An 18698-nucleotide genomic window follows, 5' to 3' on the forward strand; every position below is an offset into this window, starting at 1 on the left:
TTGCTTCCGGAACCGTCCGATGTCCCAAGCACGATTGTTGGCGGAACTAGCCGAGTGTCTCCGAAAGCCCCGGATTCCCCAGCGCAAGCGCTTCCGAAGCTGCGCAGTAGCCGCATCTTCTGCCTAGAAGCTGAGTGTTTCCGATACCTGCCGGGCAGCTCACGGAAGAGACAACAGCGTTAAACCGAGTAGTTAGTAGCGGCTGTGAGTACCTGCCTCTGTAAGCTGCTCCACGGATCTAAATCCACATCTTGTTGTTCTTCTATCCGTCAGGGAGAGACGATTAGACCCCAGTGCTGCGGCCTGTCTCCCCCGGCCTGTGTGTGGCGAGAGAGAGAAAAGGGACGGAGGGGAGGGAGGCTGGGAGCTTCCCCCAGTGCGGGACATCGGGAGAGCAGGAGGGGAGTGAGGGAGGAGCGGGCCCGCGGGGGGGACATCCAGCAAGATGATCAAACTCTTCTCCCTGAAGCAGCAGAAGAAGGAGGAGGAATCTGCAGGGGGAACTAAAGGCAGCAGTAAAAAGGCCTCAGCCGCACAGCTTCGTATTCAGAAAGGTAACCTGGAGCTTTTAATCACCCCCGAAACTAGGGGGAACCTTGGTCTATCCCACCCTTGCCGACCAATGGCCTCTCTGCTTTATAACCTCTATATGTTTATTCCTCTCTCTGTGTCTGTAGGGCAGAACTCTGCCTCCACTATTCCTCTTCATTCTGGGGTGGTTCTCCTTTCAGATGGCTTTTAGTATGATGTAGAGAGTGATATTCTGAGACAATTTGCAATTGGTTTTCATTTTTTATTATTTAAGGTTTTGGAGTTCTTTGGCTTTTTATTCAGCAGCTCTTCAATGCGCTTTTTAAGCAGTCTGGTAGCTAGGGTCCCATTTACCCTAGCAACCATGCACTGATTTGAATAAGAGACTATGAATATGAATAGGAGAAGCCTGAATAGAAAAATGAGTAATAAAAAGTAGCAATAACAATACATTGGTAGCCTTACAGAGCATTTGTTTTTTAGAAGAGGGTCAGCGACGCCCATTTGAAAATGGCAAAGAGTCAGAAGAAAAAGGCAAATAACTATAAAAAGTAAATAATGAAAACCAATTGAAAAGGTGCATAGAATTGGCCACTCTACAACAAACTAAAAGTTACCTTTTAGTTACCTTTTTACCTTTAAAGGGGAACACAACTCCAGATTGCTAGTTTGCTCAGTGTGCAGCTAAATTATAGGTGTCATTGCAACAGCTTTTTTGTTTTCTATCAACTATTCTCTTTGCAACAAACCTGCTACAGTCTGCAATGTGATCCAGCAGGGAGAACACAGCCTTGTGTGGCTTTCCTCATTGAGATCAATAGAACTGGTCCTGATGTGCTGTTGTGAGGCAGAGCCCTTTGCTTGTTTATAAGGAGTCAAACAAATTGGGTTAGGGCAACACCCCAGGGCTAATGAAGCCATAAGAGCAATATACAGGTATGGGACCTGTTATCCAGAATGCTTGGGACCTGGAGTTTTCTGGATAACGGACCTTGCCATAATTTGAATCTTCATACCTTAAGTCTACTAGAAAATCATGTAAACATTAAATAAACCCCATAGGCTGGTTTTGCTTCCAGTAAGGATTACTGTTTTATTATTACAGAGAAAAAGTAAATCAATTTGAAAAATTTGGATTATTTGGTTATAATGGAGTCTATGGGAGACAGCCTTTCCATAATTCAGAGCTTTCTGGATAACAGGTTTCCAGATAACGGATCCCATCCCGGTAATTAAAGCACAACTGATCTGTCCATATTTACTTCAAACCTACAGAATAGAGGGTTGATCGATGCACATGACTGGTCCTGCCAATTGGTGGCCTTTAAGAGACGAGAGACGTAGAAAACCCGGCATGTTTTTGAAGGCGTAAGGCCACCATTAAAGGTGGAACTATCTTGAAAATTAAATATAAGCTTCAGCATACTGAAATAAGAAACTTTCTAAATACAATCAATTAAATATTCTGCATTGTTTTTGAAATAATCAAGTTTATCTTCACTATTCCTCTTTCAGCATCTGTTTCTCTTCATTTTGTCTTCATTTAGGAGGTGGGTGACAAATCTCTTCTTCTTGGCGACTAATCTCCCCCCGAAACTGTCTCCTGTCTGCTACAATGTAAATTGCCAGCAGGATGGCACTTGGAGCGATTCTTTTTCCAAAGCTTCCTCAACTTCGGGTGACTTTGGAAAATGAAGCGATCCGAGTGCCACCCGCCGGCGATTATCAGTGTAGCCGGCGGGAGGCAGTTCGGCGAGATTAGTCGCCCCGAAGAAGAGGAGATTTGTCGCTGGACCCTAATACATCTGCTGGAAAAGGGAGCCCCCCTATAAAATATATTGGATCATTCATCTGACACCCAACTGCTGCAAGAAGAGAGAATGAAGAGAAACAGATGCTGAGAGAGGAATAGTGAATATAAACTTGATTATTTCAGAAACAATGCAGAATTTTGAATTGATTAACATGATAAAGTTTCTTACTTCAGTATGAGGAAGCTTATATAACATTTTAGTTCCTCCAAGGACTGGTGTATGTTTGTTACAACCACAAGGGAGTTTTGCCTTCCTCCTGCTGAGTAACCCAGCTACAAACAAATAGGATATTTGCAAGGACAATTAACTGGCATTGCATGAAATGCAACCAAGCAGGGAGGTGACCAGAAGTAAATAGCGCCACCATAAGGGGATTCTATAGACATGGGTGGGGTGTCTTGGTAACTTTATGATTATAACTAGAAACCCCTACGGTGCCTGGGAATATGCATTGATCAGTCCAGTTTTTGTCTTTTTCCGCAGACATACCTACGTACTATAACTCATAACACACTTTCGTCTTCTTGAGGCCAAAAACATTTTGGGCATTTTGATTCCTGCAATAAGCAGCCGCAAACAAAAAAAGTAAGGGTTAAAGTAGAAGTCAACCCCTACGTGCAAAAATCCCCCCCCCCATCTTCTCCCGAGCACTCTTCTTCCTGGATTCAGGAGCGTTTTCTAGCGCATGCGCAGTAGGAAGCATTTGCCAGTGTGGATCTTGCGCATGCTCAGAAAGTCAAAAAAGTTTCCGAAAAAAGAAATCGGAAACTTTGTGACTTTCAGGCGCATGCGGAGTTGGAGGCATTTGCCGGTATGGAGCTATTGCGCATGCACCTGAAAGTCATGAAGTTTCCGATTTCTTTTTTCAGAAACTTTGCGACTTTTGTCGCATGCGTAGTAGATCCGCACTGGCAAATGCCTCCTACTGCGCATGCGCCAGAAAACGTAGCTGAAACCAGGAAGAACAGTGCTCGGGAGAAGATGGCTGCTCAGCAGGAGAGGACCTGCACGGAGGAGTAAATAACAAGTTAGGGGCATTTCCCCGGGGGGGGGCAGGTAGGCCGGGGGAAGCGGGAGGGGGACCTACAGGAAGGGAATTTTGCATGTAGGGGTTGACTTCTCCTTTAAGGAGTGTCAATTGCCAATGTGGCAGTCGATCTTTGTTGGGCTTCACTCATTGGTCAGCTCCTCCCTATGTCACAATGTGCAGTGGTTTAGTTAACTTTTAGTCTGTTATTGAATGGCCAGTTCTAAGCAGCCCTGGACTAGGATACAAAACAGGCCCTGGCATTTCAAGTACACAGAGGCCCAAACAGCCTCCCACCAGCCCACTAAATACTGACTTTCTATGGGACCTTATAGCAGCCCCTCTGGCATTTCCCAGAACCCACAGATTGCCAGTCCGGGCCTGATTCTAAGCAACTTTTCAATTGGTCTACGTTACTTCTAGGGATGCACCGAATCCACTATTTTGGATTCGTCGGAAACCCTGAATCCTTCGCAAAAGATTCGGCCGAATACCCAACCGAATCCTAATTTGCGTATGCAAATTAGGGGCGGGAAGGGGAAAACATTTTTTACTTCCTTGTTTGGCAACAAAAAGTCACGTGATTTCCCTCCCCACCCATAATTTGCATATGCAGATTAGAATTTGGGTTCGGCCGGGCAGAAGTATTCAGCCGAATCCTGCTGAAAAAGGCCGAATCCCGAACCGAATCCTGGATTCGGTTCATCTCTAGTTATTTCTTTTATATAGTTTTTAATTATTTTTCTTCTGACTCATTCCAGCTTTCCAATGGGGGTCACTGACCCCCCCATCTAAAAAACTTACGCTCTGTAAGGCTACACATTTATTGTTATTGCGAATTTTTATTACTCATCTTTCTATTCAGTCCTCTCCTATTCATATTCCAGTCTCTTATTCAAATCAATGAATGGTTGCTAGGGTCATTAAGACACTAGCAGCCAGATTGCTGAAATTGCAAACTGGAGAGCTGCTGAACAAAAAGCTAAATAACCTCAGACACCACCAATAATAAAAAATGAAAACCAATTGCAAATTGTCTCAGAATATCACTCTCTACGTCATACTAAAAGTTAATGTAAAGGTGAACAACCCCTTTCAGCCGTGGCATTTGCATTCCTAGTACTTGGGGTGATCAGATGATGGGGTGCGTTGACCCATAGTTACTTCGGAGTTTTAGAGGTGAAACGTTTTGCTCAGGGAAAGACATACAGCATATTGGCAAGAGGCAGCTATGTAGAACCCCAAGATCTGACCCAGCTGTTAGTAAATAGCCACCTCCTTATAGAGAACCACTTCATTTTAGCACCTACAGTATGAAAGTTACCCTGCTGTGGGCCCCTTACATTCCATAATTCCCAACCCTTCCCCTATAACCCACAGCTCTAATTTATAAGATTTCTTTTTTTCACTGGAACTGAAGGCTTTAACATATTTCCTTTCCCCCAGCGGTCAGAATCAGCAGAGCAGAGAACACAAACAGCCAAACTGATATGTTCAGGAGTCAGAATCAGCAGAGCAGAGAACTCAACAGCCAGAGAGATATGCTTCAGGAGTCAGAATCAGCAGAGTAGAGAGCTCAAACAGCCAGCGAGATATGTTTCAGGAGTCAGAATTAGTAGAGCAGAGAACACAAACAGCCAAACTGATATGTTCAGGAGTCAGAATCAGCAGAACAGAGAACTCAACAGCCAGAGAGATATGTTTCAGGAGTCAGAATAAGCAGAGCAGAGAACACAAACAGCCAGAGAGATATGTTTCAGGAGTCGGTCAGTAGAGCAGAGAACTCAACAGCCAGAGAGACATGTTTCAGGAGTCAGAATCAGCAAAACAGAGAACACAAACAGCCAGCGAGATATGTTTCAGGAGTCAGAATCAGCAGAGCAGAGAACACAAAACAGCCAAACTGATATGTTTCAGGAGTCATAATCAGCAGAGAAGAGAACACAAACCGTCGGAAAGATACTGTTTTCAGTATTTAAGTTTACATGTAACTTTAGAGTGACTTAGAATGTGTAATTAATGTATATGTGAATGTTTCTTAATCGTATTTATTTTTCTAAAAAAAATCAACAGGATTTTGGGTGAATAATCCTAAATTAAGATTTGTGTTGCTGCTAGATTTTTTTTATTATATATATATGTATATGTATATATATATATGTGTATGTATGTATGTATGTATGTATGTATGTATGTAGAGGGCCACATGGTGCTGAAGATGCCCAATAATGATGAATTATTGCTTGTGATTGGATCAACATGATTTGCCATTTCACATGGGTGGTCAAAGTGAGCAAAGGTTGGCTTTTCTGGGAGCAAGTGAGTGGCAGTCTAAGTCAAATCTTCTGCCAGTTCTTGGGGCATCAGGTCATAGCTGGTACTTCTTGTCATTAAACCCCTCACTGATTGGTTACTGCCTGGTAATCAATCAGAGGAAACCAAGAGAGCTGAAAAGCAGGAAGTAGTGTTCTGGCTATTATGTTACACATCCAGTCACTCCAGCTTTTATACAGTACATTTTTGCCTAACTAACTATCTTAGAAACATTGTTTATTTTGCAAGGCCTATCTATTTACCCAGTTTTTATTTTTAGACTGAACAATTCCTTTAATGTAATCCAGCAGCGGGCGGAAACATGTAACTCAGCAGCTGTATGCAATGGTTCTGCTCCCAGTCTATGTAAATGGCTGCTCAATCTGTCAGTACTATATAAATAAAGGTTAATTCATAAGTAAATGGGGACAAGACTGATTTAGAGCTTATATTGCCTTGTATCACATCTCTTTCTATTGCAGTAAATTAAATTGTCTGCAATATAATCCAGAGAGAAATTAATGTATGTTTCCATCTTTGTGTTTCAGATATTAATGAATTGAATTTGCCGAAGACGTGTGAAATAGAGTTCTCAGACCACGATGATCTCCTAAATTTCAAATTAGTCATCTGCCCTGATGAGGTTTGTATATGTGCAATTATTTTGCTCTTGGCACTGGTTTTTATCCTATACAAAAAAAAAAGTTTTTTTCTCCATTTTGGGATGGGAAAAAATAGCTTTAAACTCAAAAGCTGGGGCCTTATTGGAGGTTTGGCCTCTCTTTATAAAAAGCTCATGGAAGAGCCTGCGGAATTCCACAGTGGCAGCACTGTTGGCATTATCATTTGGGAAACACTAGATCTTGAACATTAAATTTTGCAAGTGCCACTGTACTTTGCAGAGCAACCAGCCAATACAGTATTCCAAAATGATGTCACCCATAATAAATGGAACTAACTGAATCAACCAGGCCCATGTGGCCCCAACTATAGAGAAACCATTGTAGATAAATATTTACATATACACATTTACATATATACACATATATATTAGTACCCACATTTTGTAAAGAAACTGCAGTCACAACTCCATGCTGCCCACATTTGCTGTTGCAAGCTCCCCCCTTGTAGCTCATTCCTCAGACCTCCCTCCTCAGCCCTCATTACAAAAGCCCTCCGTCCTCAGCTCTCAGCCCTCCATGCTCAGACCTCAGCTCGTAAGCCAGGTTGATAGCTGAGGAGGGAGAGCTTTTTTAATGAGGGCTGAGGAGGGAGGTCTGAGGACCAAGGAAGGAGGGCTGAGGAATGAGCCACGAGGGGGAAGAATGCAACAGCAAATGTGGGCAGCACGGAGGTGTGACTGCAGTTTCTTCAGATAAGTGAGTAGAATAAGAGACGAGTCTGCATACTTCTTCTTTACGAGAGCGCATGCAGGAGTGTGTGTTCTCCTGATGATGGCCTAAAATGGGTTCTGTAAGCCTGCATTTTCCAAACCCCACAATTCCCTGCACAAGTGATTTTAATAAGGAACAGAACATCATAGTGCAAAGCATTGTGGGTTATGTAGTTCCTGCATGCTGTCTGTAAGCTGTGTAGAAGTTGTTACAATTTGTAACATCCGTGTTTAGTCCCTCCTTCCCTGCCAGGATTTCAAACGATGCAGAAAGAGAAGAACTGTTAAACAGCTGGATTTCAGCATAGAAATTTGTATTTAATCATACTTTTTGAAGAAACAGGTAACTGTGATGGGTGTATTAGGGGTTCCTGTGTTATGTGGGCCTTTTTATCAAACTTTGGTTTGGAAGCCGGAGTTCCCCTTTAATAACAAGGGTTAAACATTGCAGTGTTAATGTTACACTGTGGGGGGCAAGTGCAAGACTCTCTGTCAGTCACATACACAACCTAAAGCAATAAGTGATTGGTGCAGGACTGTTTAAGGGGCAGACTAATTGCAATTGACCATTTACAGGCAGAACTTAGTATTTTAAACCTCTTTATTTCACTAATAATGAAATTAGATATCTGACAAAAAACGATTTTCAGGACACAATTTTTATGTGAAATCTGCAAAAACATTACTTAAAATCAGGGAAATGCACCTATTGAAATTCATTATAAATTGGTGGGACCACAAATAAAAATGTAAAATGCGGGAGACTTAAAATCGAGGTTTCACTGTATATATTTAGTGTACCTACTGCTGCTGGGCCCCAGTCAGCCCTTCCCTTCTGACATGTTCTGCAATATTTTGGCTCCTTAAAGGAAAAGGAAAGCTACGGAGGCATTTTATTGCCAATAGATTAGCTGCAATAGTGCAAGCTAGAATGCTATATTTATTCTGTAGAATGTTTTACCATACCTGAATAAAAAGCTCTAGAATCTCTCTGTTTGTTTAGAATAGGAGCTGCAGTATTAATGTGGTGTGACATCACTTCCTGCCTGAGTCTCTCCCTGCTCTGGGCTCAGATTACAGTAGTGAAGGGAGGGGTGGGGGGAGAGGAACAAACTGAGCATGCTCTTTCCCAGGTCAATGAGGTTTAAGCTGAAGGCAGGAAGTCTGATACAGAAGCCCATGTGTACACAATAGAAGGAAAGAAATGCAGTATTTATTTTGACAGAGGACTCATTACTTGGGGGGTTTACTGGTATATTTAGATGGACCTTTCTGATAAGGCTTGCTTAGTTTTAACCTTTCCTTCTCCTTTAAATAATTATTCAGGATGGAGTCTGAACAGGTCTAAGCAAGATTTTTCTGTATTTTCTGCATTTTTATAGTTTTTTTATGATTATAGAAAATGTCAACAAAAGTGGCCCAGACTGAGACTCAAAATAGGTCCTGGCATTTCAGATACACGGAGGCCCAATAAATAGTGACCGTTTGTGGCATCTTACAGCAGACCCTCTAGCATCTTTCAGAACCTACAGGTTGCCAGTCTAGCCCTGGTGCCCAATTGAATGCTCCTTAGTGTATGCTGGAAGTTGTAGTGCAGCAGCCATTGGGTGGAACAACACTGAAATGAGAGGATTATGTCCCCATTATTACTTCTGAGAGGGTATGCTGTTTTTGCCAGATGCACAATGGGAATATCCCGTGCATATAGTATTTTAGGATGTGAATGCTAAATCCTATTATATTTGCCATAGTAAATACATTTATAAAACCAGTTCTACTGTGCCTCATTTTGAAGTACGATTAAAGAATGTGTATTCTCAAGCTACGGACAAGAGCTGTACACTTTAAAGGACACGTAAAGGCTACATTTTCCTACCATGTATGTAAGTTGGGCATATCTTCCCCACCCAAGCCACATCATTTGTACTGCATATACCCCCTCCATTTGCCAGCGCCATCAAATTTTCCTAAAACAAATAGCAGCTTTCACCCGGCGGCCATTTTACCTCTGACATCTGCAAACAGGACATGTATGCTATAAAGTTCATGCAATGCAGAATGCAGGGTTACACAGGTACAGCATACTTTGATAAAAAGTTCTGCTGTTGTTGAGCACTAATGGTTAAGCTGAGCTCAGGAGAGGTGGTTAGCAGAAAAAAAGTAGGATCAGAGTTTCTATGGGAACAGCAATGCTATCTCTTCATTGGCTGTTAGACTGGAGAGTGTGTTTAGTAATCTGAGCTGAGAAGAACTGAGCATGCTCATGAGCCAACAGCCAAAGCAAATTCCTGAGGCAGGGGGCAGAGTGGGTTAAAGGAGGAGAAGGATTTCTAAGTGATTAAGGGGATGCTGTAGCCTTACTGTTAACCTTTTAACAACCAGAGTGGCAGTTATCTTAAGATTTCAAAGAGGCTGTTCACCTCTGCATCATTTTACATATGTGCCTCTTTCATTTGCTCTTTTTGCTTATATAATAGCTCATATATAAAATTATTGGTCACTAACTTGTGCCCTGCACCTTCATAGCTACTGTTACCTTAACCTTTGTGTTTTGTTTTTTATTTAAGGGTTTCTACAAGGGTGGAAAATTTGTGTTCAGCTTTAAGGTAAGATCCAATGCACATTTCCCCAGTTACTGTCCATTGACTTGGTTTGTTACATAGGGAGTGGTTCAAATGTGTAGTCATTTCAGCACCAGACACTAGTTAAAGGCCAATTATCTTTCTTTTGAAATATTACTGTATTTGTTAAAAGGAAAGAGATCAGGAGATTGTCCCATAGAAGGAACCTAGTGCACTGCTGTCCAACGATTCCCGTGGGCCTGCTTATAGGAAAACTATATCCCCAAAATGAATGCTTAAGCAAAAGAGAGTTTATATCAAATGAAGGGGCACGTTGAAGAATATTATCTTTAAATCTAAATATTTAAAGAGATACTGGGGGTCATTTATCAACACTAGGCAAATTTGCTCATGGGCAGTAACCCATGACAACCAATCAGATTGCTGCATTCATTGTTCTACTTGCAGCTGGCTTTAAAAAGCTAATCACTGATTGGTTGCTATAGGTAACTGCCCATGGGCAAATTTGCCCAGTGTTGATAAATGAGCCTCGCTGACACCAGAAATCAAACTTTTTTTTTTCTCTACATCTATCATACTATTGCCTTTGAAAGCTACTTATAACTTTGCCATAAAGTGTTTGCACAATGCTTTTACATTACATGTCTGATGCCCCATATGCCATATTTGTGCACTAGGAGTCTGTTAGTATTAGAATCTCTAACTGACAGGCTGAGATGGGACAGTCAGGTTGGCAAAACAGTCAGGTTTAGGGAATTCAGCCAACAATTACTTACAAAAACAAACCTCTCCGCAAAAAATGATCAACATGACCTATAGGTAACTTTTAATGTTCATTCATATTCGTTTTTTAGTGTCCGTATCACTTTAAGTAAATATTGCCCTTTTACATCTCTTGCCTTCGACTGCCATTTTGTGATGGTCTGTGCGCTTCCTTGGAGATCACCTGACCAGAAATACTGCAGCTCTAACTGTAACCGGAAGACGTGTGTTAATTGGCTCATGTGACCTAACAAGTATAGTTTGTTTGGTATGTTTGTGTGCACCATGAATCCTACGATCCCAGGGGGCTGCCCCTTTTTTTTTTAAATGGCAGTTTTATATCTAAGATTACCCAATGGCACATACTACTAAAAAAATATATTATTATGAAAATGGTTTATTTACACGAACAGGGTTTTACATATGAGCTGTTGTGTGCAATATCTTTGTATAGAGACCTACATTGTTTGATTGGTATAGTTTTCCTTTAATATGTCATGCAAGCAGTGTCGGACTGGGGCGCCCAAGGCCCCCGGGCCTGCTGCCTTAGGGGCCTCCCCCCCCAGTTACAAGAACTCTTTGCCCCCCCCTCCACAAGAGCTGGGGCCCCCCGGGTTTTTCACGTTGCCCCGCTGGCCCAGTCCGACCCTGCATGCAAGACATTACCCTGAGAGGCAATGCATATTCCTTAAAGCGCACCAGCCACTTACATGTGTTTTCCTGTACCAGGCACAATATGGAGAGTGTAATGATGTACAAATTTAGACAGGACCAGCACTCCTTCTTCAAGGCTATCATATGCTATGATGTAGCATCAGTGTATTTTCACTGGGATCTATGAACCATGCCAATCTATAATGGTGTAAGGAGGCCTGCTGGTTGGCTCACACTTGATTCCTAGGGATTTTACATTGGAGTGTGGCTCGCAGGTAAAAAAGGTTGGGCCCCCTGGAGTAGCGAATAGGCTCTTCTGTAAGCTTGGTATTTGTTTATTATTATTATGTTTACTTCAGTATGTGATGTGTTAATTGAAAAGGGTATAGTAGTAATTGTAACTGATATCATGCTGGTAGCATATAACCAACGTTTATTTTAGGGTTGCACCAAATCCAGGATTCATTTAGGGTTTCAGCCAGGATTAGGCCTTTTTCAACAGGATTCGCGCATATGCAAATTAGGGGCGGGGAGGGATAAAATAGGACTTTTTGTCACAAAAGTACATTTTTGACCTCTTCCCACCCCTAATTTGCATATGCAAATTATTATTCAGATTCAGTTCGGCATTTGCCCGAATCTTTAGCAAAGGGTTCGACCAAATCCAAAATAGTGGATTCGGTGCATCCCTAAAATCCACTATTTTGGATTCGGCTGAACCCCCAAAGCCTTCGTGAAAGATTCGGCCAAATGCCAAACCGGATCTGAACCCTAATTTTCATATGCAAATTACTGGGGGGCAGGGAGAAATAGATCCACGAGCGAGGCTAAACATTTTTTACTTCCTTGTTTTGTGATGAGAAGTCACATGATTTTAAGGATTCGGTTCAGCCAGGCACAAGGATTCAGCAGAATCCGAATCCTGCTGAAAACGGCTGAATACCGAACCGAATCCTGGATTTGGTGCATCCCAAGTTTATTTACATTATTTACAGTATTTACATTAATTATGATTACATCTTTACATTGGCCTGTAAAGGCAGAAATTGCTGGTGGGGGGAGGATATATCTATATCTATATATATATCTATATATATATATATATATATATATATTAATTTGTTTTTTTTTTTTGTACTGCTATAATCATTTTGCTATTTAATTTTGTCAAACAATACTTCCAGGGATAAATGAACATTTTCTAGCCATTTAAACGTTATTCCATTGCCTAATTTCTGTTGCCTGCAGGTTGGACAGGGCTATCCACATGACCCTCCAAAGGTGAAATGTGAAACCATGGTATATCATCCAAATATAGACCTAGAGGGAAATGTCTGCTTAAATATTCTAAGGTATGCCAATTTCATGATTGATGATGCTCATTGCCATAATAACTGCTACAGCACAACCTCTGCTGGGGAAACCTGTGTTTGATATATTTATGGTTAAAAATAAGATTCTGCAAAAATTGCATTTTGTGCATTCAATTTTCATAATTTTTCGACCTGCTAGATTATAGTCTATGTTTAGTCACTGAATAAGATCTTCGGGTTCTAGCATTCTCTTATACAAAGTCAAATAATTGTTTACAAAGGAGCATTTGTTTATCGTTGGGCCTCATTCCTATAACAAATGGTTATGCTCATTAGTTCATCCTACTCTGATGCAGAATAAAAAACATCAATTGATCTGTTCAGACTTCAGGTTTTGGTATCCTCCTCCTGGGATGGCAGCCCACAATATATGATGCAGCAAAAAGGTTTATAAGATTGTCTTGGACTCATGAGTTGTGCCTTTTAGTGTAGAAGCCAATTTTGAAATTAAGAAGGGAAAAAGAAAAGAAACCTTGTTTATGACTGTATAAAATTCTCCTACTTCCTATGCCCACTTATAAGCAGAATTTTTCAAGACCTTAAGGATTTTATCTCACAATATTAGAGACCAATAAATTCATTCATTAATATTCAATCCATTAATTGGATATCCCTTATGGTTGTAATGAATTACAGACCATTAAATTAATAACTTAATAAACTTTGTACACCCCATCAATCAATTCACTTGAAAGGTATTTACTAAAATGAATTTAGCGTTTCTGTGAAATTAATGACTAACTTAATGAATTCTGTGCACTCAATTGACTAAAATAATTAAAAAACGATTTTCAGTGTTTCCGTGCGAAGTGCTTTTAAATCACTCCTGTGTAATTCATTACTTAACTTTATCTCACTCCATATCTCACATCAGTTCATTATACCAATCAGTTAAATATAAAGTGACTAGCGCAATTAAAAATTAATCTGATAAATTACTAGGATATAAATTTGCTCATATCCCAAAATGACTCCTTGAATAAAGACCGGAAAAATTGAAAAATATATAGTTGGTGGAGCTTCTCCTAAATAATCTAACTCTGTTGTTTGATCTAATCCTTGGGAGCACCACAAAGAGGGAGAAGGTAGAAATTGAAGGGTTACAGTCTTGATTTTTTCCTTTCTTGTTCTTAGTATGGATTTTACCGTAAAGAACCACGAACCCCACAACTCTTGGAAAGGAAAATAGAATTAGTAATGAGTGAAGGAAAAGCTTAGTACGATAAAATCGCTTTCGCAGTCGCCAAACACTCCCCGGTGAATAAATTTATAAAAACAATTAACGTCCACATAGAAGCAAAGATTTTTCGTTGGTGAACGATCGATTTCAGTGCAATCTGATTAATCCGTCAAATTATCGTGTGGTTAGTGGGAATCGAGCGATTGCGCATTTTACCATTTTTCGTCCGACATCTGTCAGAAAATTGATCGGCCAGGTTAAAAAAAATTTTATCGGTCCCAGTGCAATCTATCAATGTTTGCAGGGCCAAGCAGACAGCTACCCTCAGTTTTCCTGGCAATATCGCTTGAAATTGTCTTTTTAGTTAATGGACAAATCGTACATTTAAACGATAGTTTCGAGATCATCGTGGTCTCATGATAACAAAAAGATCTTTACATCTATGGCCAGCTTTAGAGCCAAGTTTTCAGTGTAGAAGCGAACTGCTCCATGAGGCCTTCCTAGCTGGATGTACAAGATGAAAAGGGAGGTATTGTTTTCTATGAGAATTATATGGGTGAAATCACGCCATGTGCTCCAGTTGTCTGAGCTTGGTGAAATGAGGTGGCATTGGAAACAAGGGTTCCCTGTCTCCTGTTTTCCTCCATCCAGCTGTAGATCACCAACTGCAGCAGCAATTGAAATCTGTAAGGTGCAGGAGGCCCTAGAATAATCTGGTTATTGTAGAATATATAATTAAAACAATAAAGTAGTTATGTTGGAATATAATATCTAATAGACAACCTTGTAACTGTACTTTTGCATTCAGGACTAAAGGTGGCCATAGATGCAAAGATCCGCTCTTTTGACGATGTTGTCAAACGAGCGGATCTTTCCCCGATATGCCATTAACAGGCATGGCTATATCGGGGGTAATCTGATTGTTCGGCCGTATGGCCGAACGATCAGATTACGATGTGCCATGGGCTCCGGCGGGATCGGTCGGGTCAAAATCAAACCTGACCGATCGACCAAACGACCGATCTCCGCTGGTCGGCACACGCCACACACGATCTGAAAATCGTACGAATCCTCGATTTGTACGATCGGATCTGTGTGTCTATGGCCACCTTAAATCCCTAATGCCAACTGAGCCGTTATGATATATTGCTGTGTTCCTTTGCATGTATAAATATTTCTTTCCTTTCTCCATACAGAGAGGACTGGAAGCCTGTACTCACAATAAATTCTATAATTTATGGCCTGCAGTATCTTTTCTTGGTAAGTTCCAAACTGTAAACATACCAGCGGCAATTTGCCTTACAAGCAAAAGAGAGTGGATTTTTTTAGGAATTTTTATCACCCGATCTGTTATTGGCCTTACAGAAAGCGACTGTTAAAAATCAGGCTCTGGTCAAGAACCAATTAAAATAAGGCTCTTTGTGAGACGGCCAATGAATATCTTTCTATTTTTTTTTTTAACAAGTCTTTGTTACATACTTACTGCTGGTAAAAAGATACCAATCATTCTTGTATTTAACATACTATTGTTAAATCTTGTTAAACTATGTGAATTGTTCCACTGTGGAAAATAATGGCCTAAACCCTCTGTTATATGCAATTTACATTGAGGAGCAATGCTTTAGCCCCATTAGTGCTTGTCATTGCTAGTGAGCAGCGCTGAGCAGTTACATCTATTAATGTATTAATAATGTATGTGTTGGACTGCTCAAAACAGTTAAGAAATATCCCGACAAGAAATTTGTCGAGTAGACAGGAAAGTTGCCTAGTAGAGACTTAGCTAACAGCTTGGAATCCATCTGACCCTCTATATGTTGTAATGCAATGAAGCTCTAGATGATCCTGGTGCAGTAACTCGACTAAAAGTAGTACTGGTATGGGACCTGCTATGCAGAATGCTCAGGACCTGTAGTCTTCCGGATAACGTATCTTTGGATCTAGAAAATCCTTTAAAGAAATAGTTTAGCGTGAAAATAAAAACTGGGTAAATATATAGGCTGTGCAAAATAAGAAATGTTTCTAATATAGTTAGTTAGCCAAAAATTTAATGTATAAAGGCTGGAGTGACTGGATGTGTAATATAATAGCCAGAACACTACTTCCTGCTTTTCAGTTCTATAACTCTGAGTTAGTCAGCGACTTGAAGGGGGGCCACATGGGACATAAATGTTCAGTGAGTTTGTAATTGATCCTCAGCATTCAGCTTAGATTCAAAAACAACAGATATGACCCATGTGGCCCCCCCTCAAGTCTCTGATTGGTTACTGCCTGGTAACCAGGGTAACCTGTCAGTGTAAACCAAGAGAGCTGAAAAGCAGGAAGTTGGGTTCTGTTCTATTATGTTAGACATCCAGTCACTCCAGCCTTTATACATTACATTTTTGGCTAACTAACTATATTAGAAACATTTTTTATTTTGCACAGCCTATCTATTTACCCAGTTTTTATTTTTACACTGAACAATTCCTTTAAACATTAAATAAACCCAATAGGCTGTTTTTTGGGTAAAAATTGATTATATCTTAGTTTGGATCGAGTACAATGTACTGTTTTATTAGAACAGAGAAAAAGGAAAATTGTTTTTAAAATTTGGATTATTTAGATAAAATGGAGTCTATGGGAGTCAGACATTCCATAATTCGGAGCTTTAAAGGGTTTCCGGATAACTGAGCCCATACCTGTACTAATAAACTGGGCACCCCTGTCTCAATGAAGAACTAAAGGAGTGAAGGGGTGCCCAAATGGTTAGACATCCTTAAGTGCTAATTGTTTACCTGATACCCTGGGTTGGTGTTCAGGTTTGCTTAAAACTGCACTAGCCTGCAGAAAATCCTTGTTGCCATCTTTTTTGGCTTCTTACGTTTTCTTTTTGTTTCAGGCAGGCACATTTGCAGTTTAGTGAAAGCAAAGTTTTTTTATTTACTTTATTGCACATGCGCTTGCCTGGGCACAGAAATAGAAGAAGATTGCGCAGAATCAATTTCAACAGAAATACCCCAGGTCGGTGCAGTTTCCTGCTAAGAGTAGCACCAGCCAGGGATATCCGTTAAGAGATCATAATTGCTGGGTTGTCAAACATTTGGCAGTCCCATTGATTTTAACCTTCGTTCTCCTTTAAAATAATGCAGCAGGTAGCCTAACAGAATATTTCTGGATGAGGTTGCCTTTTGCCATCAGCACTATGGGTTTATACAGATCCATTTGCCATTCTACTTGCTTCATGTTGTATAATTGTATCAGAAATACAATCGGGGTGATTGTACCAAAGGAGCACAAACCTAGAACTTCTTATGGACTATGGTACAAGGCAGAGTTCAGTTTCAGCCCTAGTGTTTCTTAAAGGAGAAGGAAAGCTACCAAAGCAGTTTATTGCCAATAGATTAGCCACAATAGTGCAAGTTATAATACTTGATTTATTCTGTAGAATGCTTTACCATACCTGAGTAAACAGCTCTAGAAGCTCTCTGTTTGTTTAGGATAGAATCTGCCATATTAGCTTGTTGTGATGTCACTTTCTGCCTGAGTCTCTTCATAGTTCTGGGCTTAGATTACAGCAGGGAGGGGGGAAAGGGTGGGGTAGAGGCAGAGAGGAGCAAACGGAGCATGCTCAAGCCCTAGCCCTGGAGGTTTAAGCTGAAAGAAGGAAGTCTGACACAGAAGCCCATGTGTACACAATAGAAAGAAAGACATGCTACATTACTTTGAGTTTTTACTCAAAGTCTATAGACATTAAGCTTACTTAATTTTAGCCTTTCCTTCTCCTTTAAACCATGTCTGTGTCAATATCCTGTGCATGCCATGATTTTGTTTTGTTTTGTGTGCTAGGAGCCAAATCCTGAAGACCCGTTAAATAAAGAAGCTGCTGAGGTTCTTCAGAACAACAGACGCCTGTTTGAACAGAATGTGCAGCGATCTATGCGGGGTGGTTACATAGGATCCACCTACTTTGAACGCTGCTTGAAATAGAACTTGAGCAGCTCTGAGTGCAAAACCCGCCATCCATCTGACCAGCTTTTCTGCCCTCACCCAGTTATGTCTCGCATTGCTCATTTATCTTGCCTTCATTACCCCCCCACCCTCCCAAAAGAGAGAGAGAGAGAGAAAAAAAACACACACACAAATGCAGCCTGAGCTCCTGATGTAGAAGGAAATATGCAAGGTGGTCATGTGTCTCCTGGTCCTGCTGCTAGCCCTTTTTATAGAAGGGGAACACTGAGTGCAGATTGATTTTTACCGTACCTTTGTAATGCCATTGTTTGGATTTTCATTACCTCACCTTGCTCTTCTTTTCTCATGCAGAGCATCTGTTGATCTTTAGGTTAATAAATATATTTCCTCTGCCTTCCCTTATTTTCTTTGTTGCTGTGTGAAGGCCCTTGATGACTCAGATGGTCATCAACTGAAGAGGAGTCCTAATTATATGAATATATTTTAACAGCAGCAAAGTAATGTATCGTCCATATCCTCCTGTCTACCTGAACCATATTCAAGGCTGGTGGGTCCTCACGTTTCCTTTTATGGCCTTATGCCTTAAGCTTTTGTTAATCAGGGAGTAATTTGCCACCATAGATCTCCTTTACCCTTTGTTTCTTCTCTTTATTACAGAGGGGGGAAATAAACTGCCCACATCTCGTGTTTCACTGAAATCCCACTATTATATGTAACATGTTCTGACTTTAATACAAGGTGGTTAAAAATTTTACCAGTTTATCCACCATCTGTGACTTGAATGATGTACGTCCACTTTTAGTGTTGGCTCCAGAAGACTTGTTAGAGCCCGTTGATAGACTTCTTCATTCCTTGGATATTAGCCATGCTTTCCATATAGTTCCTGATACTTCTGATCAGAGGCCTTCATAATGGGTCAAGTGGCCAAGCCCAGATGTAAGTGTTTGTTTAATGTGTTGAGGAGAGAAGTATGAGTGAGATTTAGTCTTCTATCCCTTGTGTCTTTACCTCGCATTCCTCCTGTCTCACACAAGAACCCAGTTCCACCACCCCCTTTTCTCTTTGTGTGGGATCAAAGCTTCTTTAAGCGCACGTATTTATTAATGAATGGCTTCAGTCTG

The 18698-nt window shown here is 40.7% G+C and overlaps 1 protein-coding gene across 1 annotated transcript; it reads left to right on the forward strand.

Annotated features, from left to right (window-relative positions):
* The first annotated feature begins 91 nt into the window (after positions 1–91).
* ube2m.S (ubiquitin conjugating enzyme E2M S homeolog) lies at positions 92–17969 on the forward strand. The gene is made up of 6 exons (XM_018228017.2): positions 92–554; positions 6234–6328; positions 9646–9684; positions 12325–12428; positions 14826–14889; positions 17455–17969. Exons 1-6 carry the CDS (start codon positions 446–448, stop codon positions 17593–17595), a joined length of 552 nt encoding a protein of 183 aa, XP_018083506.1. The 5' UTR covers positions 92–445; the 3' UTR covers positions 17596–17969.
* The last annotated feature ends 729 nt before the right edge of the window (positions 17970–18698 follow it).

Source organism: Xenopus laevis, chromosome 7S (genome assembly GCF_017654675.1).
Source record: "Xenopus laevis strain J_2021 chromosome 7S, Xenopus_laevis_v10.1, whole genome shotgun sequence".
NCBI lineage: Eukaryota > Metazoa > Chordata > Amphibia > Anura > Pipidae > Xenopus > Xenopus laevis.